The sequence below is a fragment of the Chaetura pelagica genome, unplaced genomic scaffold (genome assembly GCF_000747805.2).
Source record: "Chaetura pelagica isolate M959 unplaced genomic scaffold, ChaPel_1.0 scaffold493, whole genome shotgun sequence".
In the NCBI taxonomy this organism is placed as follows: domain Eukaryota; kingdom Metazoa; phylum Chordata; class Aves; order Apodiformes; family Apodidae; genus Chaetura; species Chaetura pelagica.
In genome coordinates, this window is record NW_009952696.1 from 147256 (window position 1) to 155545 (window position 8290).

The following is an 8290-nucleotide window of genomic DNA, read 5'->3' on the forward strand; positions in this document are numbered from 1 at the left end:
CCCTACAGTTTAAAAACCTTGTTTACAGCCCCCAAATACTCCACTGGAAGAGGTTATTCACTGTGTGAAAGTGCTAGGATGCTTATTTTCAGAACAAGCCCAGAGCCGCCACAATGGGAAGATTCTGGCCGGGGCAGCTGTGGCTGCAGGGATTGGGGGGCAGCCTGAATGGTCCCCCTGCAGCCCCCACGGCCAGAGGAGCAGGTGCTGGGGCTCCTCAGGTCCCCCCTGGCTGCACAATCCCCTCGGCAGCTCTTCCTCCAGCAGCAGTTCCAGAGCTCAGCTGCTCCCAGGGCTGAGCCTTTGTGGCTCCTTCTGCCACCCCCCAGCAACGCTTTTGTGTCACCTTTGGGTGCAAGACAATGACCTGCAGAGGAGCAGGGGCTGCAGGGCAGGTACGTGATGTTCCCAGGGACATCCAGTGGCCGGTGCTGTGACTGTCCCGGTCTGCAGGTGTCACCCCGAGCCCTCCCACCCGTGGTGCCCGGAGCTGCTGACCTGTTTGTGTGGCCCAGAGACAGATGTGGTTTGTGCAATGGGGTGAGAAGGAAGGTGAAGAATGAGGGATGGTTGTTTTCTAACGAGACGCTTTAGTTTGAGGATTTGTCCCCTAATGGAAGATGGAGAGCTGACCTATTGCACAGTAACTTTAAAACCCAGATTCCAAATTTCCTGTTCTTTGTCTTCCGCGATGCCTTTAACTTGTGTCTTTGCTGTGCCCTCCCAGTGCAGAGAAGCCACCTCCATGTCTTGAACATCACTTGTGGTCCTGGAATTCAGGCACAGATGGGAAGGATGGATGCAGACCTGGCTTCAGCCACAAGCACAGAGGGAGGAAGGTGCTTCAGCCTCCTGGGAGCCTCCCTGTGCTCGTAAGGAACTACACGCAGCCCTGACGGGAAAGCGAAGCTGGTTTGGGGTGTGGGCTGGTGAGAAGCAGAATGATGCTGCTTTATGGGTGTTGTTTGCATGTTTCTGGGACAGGCTGAAGCACATAGTAGCCAGTGGTGTGCGAAGCTGCATGGAGATGGCTCCAGGGACAGATCCCACAGGGTCCTGGGAGAAGAATGGCTGAAAGGTGTGGAAGGATTCCTAAGGATCCCAGCTCCTCACCAGAATGAAGTGAGTACATCACAGGGTGGGGACAAGGTGGGGACGTGACTGTGGTGGGGACAGAGGAGCCTGAAGAGTATGTGGACACTGGAGAGGTGGTGGTGGGAGCAGGAGGGTGAGGGTGGCTTCAGAGGGCAACTGGGGAAAATACAGGGAATTGGGGAAAATACAAGAAATCGGTTACGAAAAGGAAGCAAACTTTGGATCAAGGTGGAAACCTGTAACATTTTAACTAAATGGTTCTGTCTGAACCATTCATCTGCTTCACTCCTTGGTGGCAGAACTTCTGCAGGGCTTGGGCAGGCAATGAACTAAAACTGATGGGAGAAGCCAGTGAGCCCGAGCCACCAGGATTAGAGGTCCAGCAAGAAGGTGGGGTGATGGGAGAGCATCTTTGAAGATTTCTTTGTAAAAATGTTAATTGCAGGCAGCAGAAGATGCCTCTGGGGAGTTATTCTGTCAGGCAGCAAAGGGGATGAAATGGCAGAGAAAGGAAATAAGGATTTTTCAGTGAACTGCAGGAAATCTTCCAGGCAGCTGCTATTGCCTGTCAGCAAGGAAGGAATTAAAGAACAAAGAGCTGAGCTCCCAACAAAAGCACTGAAATCATCCATCTGCCAGGGGGAAGAAAGGGATTCCCCTGGAGTGACAACCTGTTTCAGCACTGAGGCTAAAGAGCAGGAGCTATTGGGAGGGCTGGGGGGGAAACCCATGGAAGCAAAGGCCAGTTAAGGTGCTGCTCCTTCCCTGGCTGGGGGGGGTTTAACCCTCTGCTGCCGTGTCAGGGGCTGGGCTTGTGTGTTTCCTGAGGAGCTGGAGCCACTTCCAGTGGGACCTTCTGGCCTCTCCGAGGCTCTTGGCTCTGACCCAGAACAGCTGGCACGTTCCTGTGCTCTGTGATTTTTTGTCTTAGTTTCTGCACTGTTCCTAGTGCTCATGAACCCCCTAACTCAGTCATACTTTAAAATATTTCTTCACTGAACTAAACCCTCCTGACCCATTATTCGCTGTAGTTGTTCCTCTGGGCTCAGCCTGATCCCACCCTTCTGATACAGCTGTGCCTGGAATTCAGATACCACCTTTATTTGGCACTCAAGAGGCTGCCTGATGCCCTGCTGATGGGGTAAGGGAGGGATTTCTGTGGGCATGTTTATTACAGATGTTCCATCAGGTCTGACAGGTCCATCCTCTGAGCTGTTTTCCCTCCTACAGCTGCTGCTTAGTGTCCCAAGTCCCAGTGCTCTCTGCTGCCCTGGCTCAGAGGGAAGCCCAGCCTGGCTGAGCTCCTGCTCTCCTGTGTTCACTGACCCTCCTTGGAAATAGCTTTAAAAATTCCTCTCTCCTGCCAAAAGCATTTTGTGCCTCCTGGAATGGCTTCACTTGTGGAATCCTGAGCCTGCAGCCCCCAGGTGCCTGGCCAAAGAGCCTGGGTGTGACCACAAGGCCTGGTCCTGTGCTGAGGGACAGGGATGTTCTGGGTCTGTCCCCTCCTCTGCACGTCAACACTGAGCTTAGGGCAGAAAGTACCAAGTTGGCTTCAACACCCCTAAACCCTGATTTAGAACAAACCAAACCCTTTCTGGGATTCAAGTTGCTGTTTGCCTCCCCTAAGGAGCAGGGTGGCCACCACCCCATTGTGCACAGAGGTCCCACCCACGTATAGCAGAACCATTTTCCAGGCAGTGCTGCCACAGCCATCCTCACAGTGTGGCAAGTTTCACACTGCTTGTCCTCCAGCCCCAACAACTTGTCTGAGTGACTCCTGCTGGTTTCCACATCAGCTCAGTACCTCCCTCCCCACCAACTCAAGACTCCCAAGTGGCGGAGCTTAAACACTCAAAGCTTTTTCTTCCCAACAGGTAAAAGCTGCTCACTAAATAGCTTTGGGAGATGGTTTGATTTGTGACTTGGGGACAGGTTCTGAGCTCTGTTGTGGAAACTTTTAATCCATTTCCAGTGCAAACACCTGGTTCCCACTCCAGAGCGGTGCCCCCAGCATGTTCCCTGTGCTGGTTTAGGCTGCACTGACAAATGTAGCTACTCTGCTTGTCAGAAGAGCTGTGGAAAGCAAACCACACATGCAAAGGATAGCAAAATGAATTCCATTTATTCTTTGACAGACTACTGGTAGGAAAAAGATGCCTTGGCTCTAAGTTTAGCTACCACTGCTAAAGGAATTCCAGTGCTGACATCTGTTCAGAGTACAATGCAGGCAAAAAGCAGGCAAGCTGAATGTTCTGAGGTGGCAGAAGGTGTGTGTGATGGCATTGCATAAATCTGGTAACCCTCACTTGAGCAAGTGATCAGTTCTAACCATTTCTTTCTTAAAAAAAAAAAAAATCCTCTCAACCGAAGGCAGGGGTAAGGCTTTTGCATATCACTGCTATCAGTGTGAAACTGCTCATTTGCAAAGAGAAAAGCAACAGAAGACAGGCCTGAGGTATTCAGTGGTGGTAAACAGAGGGGCAGAGATGCCCTGTTTACCTTTCTATGTTAAGAGAACAAGAAGGCACTCGTTGGACTTCAAAAGGCAACATCTTACAGTGGAGAAAGGAAGTACTGCATTTAAGTTGGGGAGATCATTGCCACAGGATATTGCTGAGGTAAATAAATCTTATATTACATTTTGATACAAAAGTATTATTTGCAGCATTGCTGGCTAGCCTAAAACAACTGATCTATGTTCTGGAGAATCAATGGATCACTAAACAGTCATTCTGGGAAGAATTACTAAGCTAAATTAAAAATAAAGTTCTGGAGGCAAAGGGAGGGGCCGGTGCCCCACGGCGGGACCGGGCTCAGAGCGACCTGCGTGGCTGTGCTGGGGAGGGGACACAGCCCCTGGCTTCACTGGGGGCTGAGGCCACAGAGCAGAGGTAGATCTTGCATTTTGCAGATTTCTGGAGAACAGCACTGACAGGTTTGCTGGTTGGTATCGGCCTAGAGTGGTTCCTCTGTGCTGAGGTACGAAGAGGTGTGTGTGTCTGTGTCCATCACCGGGCACCGAGGGGGTGACACCACCCTGTGTGTGCTGTGCTGCAGGGCCCAGAGCAGGAGAGCAGGGGACAAAATGACACCAGCAGCTGGCTGCCACTTCCCAGCGTCACCCTGCTGCCCTCAGCAGGTAGACAGTCCACAGAAAGATTTAAGATGCGAGGCAGGGAGCAGGGGAAGCAGGACTTGAACTCTGAGAACCAAAAGGCCAGTGGGACCAGATCCTAAGGGAAAGGGGGGGCTGCAGGACCCAACCTCCAGCGTTTGTAACAGCTGGTAGTGTTGGGGAGAGGGCTTCAAAGACACTGAGTGGATGTGAAGCTGGGACCAGCTGTTCCTCCTGACTCCTGGATGTTATCACCCTAGGACTGAGGTAAAAATATATCTCTTGTGACTGCCTCGTGGATAAACCAAAAGGGTACTGACCTACTGTTGTGGGTAAAAAGCCCTAGAAACTCATACTCTGTTCCCCATCCCCAGGGAAGCTCCAGGCAGCACCGCGGCCCTGGGCTCCTCACCCAGATCTTCCACGTGCTTTGGTTTCCAGGACAGATGCACCATCTGTTTGCCTGGGGGAGAGATCTGAAAGGGCTCTGTCCTTACACCAGCCAGGGAAGCTGAGCTGGGAGCTGCTTCATCCCCTGGGCACGCGGGAAGCTGCTGCCTGCAGGGCAGGGGCTGCAGTGGTCTGAAGAGCAGTGGGTTTCCCCATGGGGGAAGAACATGATAGGTGAAGAGAAATCAGTGCGACCTGACTTCGTTGTGTAAACAGTGTTCTGGCTACACCACGGACAAACCCAGGTGGTGTTGGTGCCTCCTATTTTTACCATGGTGGGAACAGCTGCGTGTTGTGTAAACAATGCTCACCGTGAGGAGCCCAGCCCAGCGGCTCCGCGGGGAGGAGCTGGGGAGGTGGCTGGAGTCACCCTGTAAACGGTCTCGTTGCTTAACACTGGTGAGGAGTAGCTGCTTTCTGTGGAGTGGGCTGTGAGGGGAGATGGGATGAGAGGTAGTGGGGAAGAAAGGCTCTTCCCCGTTGGCTTCATACAGAGCGGGCGTCCTGACTTCTCCTCCTTCTCCGCAGGGAGGTGTTGGCTGTTTGGCCAGAATTGCAGTGTGAGAACATGAAATGGAAGCTGGACTCTTTTCAAAAGTTTAGCCCAAGATGAAAGAGTCTCAACTCCTTCTCAGGGACAGTCCCTTCCCAAGAGGAGCTCTCGGGGAGGGTCAGTGCTAAGCGCGGCTCCTGATTCACAGATAAAAAATTAGATAAAATACATCCAGTCTTTCAGCTGCCTCCTCTGTGCTGCACAGGGCTGGCACTCGCACAGGGACAGCTGCTCCAGTCTACAAGTGCTCCCTCCAGACATCAGAAACCTCCTGTCTGAAACAGCTCTGCAAAGCTTTGACACCCCAAAGGGAAGGAAGAGTTGTGCGTTTTTAAGGCTCTCCGCAGGAGGGTGCCGGGAAGTTCTGCTCTCCAGCGCCACCTCCAGCTTACTGGAATGCCTGGTGGAAACGCGGCAGCGTGGTTGTGCTCAGGCTGGAGGTGAAGACAGGGGGCAACGAGTGGAGGGGCCCAAAGTTCAGGGGGGCCCCAGCTCCAGGAGACTCTTGAGGTTGATGTTGCAAAGTGGAAAGCAGTGGCTGTGCCTCCCCTTGCGAGTAGCCCATGACCAACCCCCCTGATGACACAGGGGGATTGCAAGGAGGAAGGTTGAGGGGGAGGAAGCCAAGAAGATGAGAGAAGTCCATGTTAGCAGCACAGAGAGCCTCTGAGAGGTTAGCAGGGCTCTTGGAAAGCAAAGCCTCCTCCAGGGGGGGCGGCTGAGGCGAAGAGGGCTGAGGCTCACCAGATGAGAGAGACAGGCTGCCAGGGAAGTCTGACAAGAAGCTGTCCACCTCTACTTTGGGAAGTTTCTCAGGCAAATATGAGGTAGATCCAAGCTGATACTTTGGAGGAGGTTGTGGTGGGGAGGAGATGGGAGAAGAAAGCTCCAGAGGGTAGCTCATTCCCATCGGAAAAAACGGAAGAGAATTAGGAACCAAAGAATGGGGCATCCCTGAGCTGGGCATGGTCTGGAGATGTGTGCTGTACATGCCCACAGGCAACACGCCCGGGAAGCTCTTCCCACCTATCATGTCTCTGGATGCCATGCACAGGACAGGGCTCAGCTCTTCCTTCACTGCCACGGATGAGCTGCAGCTCAGCAGGCCCAGCATGTCCACCGGCTCCGTTTTGATCTTCAGCAGCTCCTGGGAGTGGCTCTTCTTCATGTGCCTGGTCAGATGGTCCTTCCTCCCAAACCTCTGGGCGCAGTACTGGCACAAGAAGTCCTTCCTCCCCGTGTGCACCACCAGGTGTCTCCGCACGTCCTTGCGGGTGTAGAAGCGCCGGTCGCAGTGGTCACACGGGTGCTTCTTCTCCTTGGCTCCCCCAGAGGCCCGCCGAGAGTGAGCCTTGAGGTGCTCCAGCAGGACCTGGGTGCTCTCGAAGCTCTGCAGACACACCTTGCAGCTGAGGTCCCCGCTGGCCGCCGCGTGCATGGCCAGGTGGCGCCGGAAGCCCAGCTTGGTGTTGTAGTTCTTGCCGCACTCGGGGCAGTGCAGAGCCTCCTTGTGGGGGTCGTGGGTCTGCAGGTGGTTCCGGAGGTGGTCCTTCCGGTGGAACATCTTCTCGCAGTACATGCACTGGTGGGGCTTCTGAGCCGAGTGCGTGGCCATGTGCCTTGAGGGAGAAAAGCAGGGAAGTTTCAAGACGCGCCTCCAATCCCTAAAGGAAAACCTGCTCCTTCGTGCCACGGAAATCCCAGGGGACGTTTTACCACCAAAAGCTCCTGCCACAACAGCCTGGGCAGTGGGGACTCCAGGTTCTGTCCCAGCAGTGCCCACCTCCACACAGGGCAACTTCAGTCAGCTGCTCAGCTCCTGCTCTCCCTGCAGGGGCTTTCCAAGGGGGAAAGGACACAGGGAACAGAGGTGGTTTGTGACCAGAAAGGCTTGTCTGCACGTGAGGAGGCACCAGACTGGCAGTGTCTGCTGGCAGCCCCTGTGCACTGCCCTCACCCTGGTGTCTCACACTCCCTGACACTCTGGTTCATCTAGTTTTAAGTTTCTAGTGATCATATTTAACTATTGTCCTCTGCATTTCAGTAGGAACTCTATTCCTTCATGCTGGAACGGCTGCCACTGAAATATTCCTGTCATTAAAGTTACAGGTTGGAGGAATGAAATGTCAATGCTGTCCTTGCTTTTCATTTTCCTTTTTGATCTGTGAACGCCACTTTCTGCTTCAATTTCCTCCTTAGTAAAACAGAGAACAGCCTGAGCTCAGGATGAAACATTATCTGAGGTTCTCTGGAAGGTGCTTAGTGTGGTGATGCCTGGGACCCGAGCGCTGTGCAGGGTGAGAGGGCATTTCCCCTCCTCCAGCTTCTCAGAAATTCAAGCAGAAAAACACCTATGAGGGGTTTCCCCCCACCCAACAGGGCAGCCCTGCTGGGCTCAGCAGTTACCTACCTGTAGAGCTTGTACTTGGAAGCAAAGGCTTTCCCACAGTGCAGCTGGGGGCAGTTGTAGGGTCTCTGCTCAGGGTGGGGCAGCGTGTGAGGCCTCAGCTTGTCTGTGCTGGGAAAGGAGGAGTCTGAGATTTCACATTGGCACTTGCCCTGACTGTCGGTCTCTTCACCTCTTGGTCTGGGGACTAATTTCCAGCCTGTCTCTTCCTCCTCCTGCTTTGCATCTTGAATCCAGTTGGGAACACTGGGAAAAAATGCCGTCATGGCAGGTCTAGTAGAGGTTGGCCATGTCCAGCAGAAGGGGAGCCTGCAGGGCTCTTGGGGTGCTGCTGTCCCTCGGAACCCTCCGTGACCAAACGGCTTCAGGAGCAAAACATCTTCACCTGGAATCACAGGAGCTTGGTGTTAGGTCACCTCCTCTTCCCCCTGTGCACACACGTGTGGGCATTCCACAGGCACTGCAGATGGGAAGATCCATGTTCCCAGCCACGGGAACGCCCACCTCCTGATGTCTTTTGTTCTTCTCTCCCTTCACCCTCCTTGAGTAACACGTTAAACTTTTTCCAAAGTAACATTTCTGCAACTACTAAGAGCCAGTGTTACCTGTTGGATACATTTTCTCCTGAGAGGCTGTGGCAGGTGTCTCTCTGTAGCAATAAACACCT

The 8290-nt window shown here is 53.4% G+C and overlaps 1 protein-coding gene across 1 annotated transcript; it reads right to left on the reverse strand.

Moving 5' to 3' along the window:
* Nucleotides 1-5604: 5604 nt before the first annotated feature.
* On the reverse strand, nt 5605-7889 carry PLAGL2 (pleiomorphic adenoma gene-like 2). The gene is made up of 2 exons (XM_009993986.1): nt 7627-7889; nt 5605-6835 (listed from the first exon to the last, which is right to left on the reverse strand). Exons 1-2 carry the CDS (start codon nt 7887-7889, stop codon nt 5605-5607), a joined length of 1494 nt encoding a protein of 497 aa, XP_009992288.1.
* Nucleotides 7890-8290: the final 401 nt, after the last annotated feature.

Excerpts from the sequence above, each read along its gene's own strand:
- PLAGL2 (XM_009993986.1), bottom strand. The coding sequence starts at position 7,889 with ATGACGGCATTTTTTCCCAGTGTTCCCAACTGGATTCAAGATGCAAAG. Across the intron at positions 6,836-7,626 it reads TCCAAGTACAAGCTCTACAG|GCACATGGCCACGCACTCGG; the intron begins GTAGGTAACTGC and ends TTCTCCCTCAAG.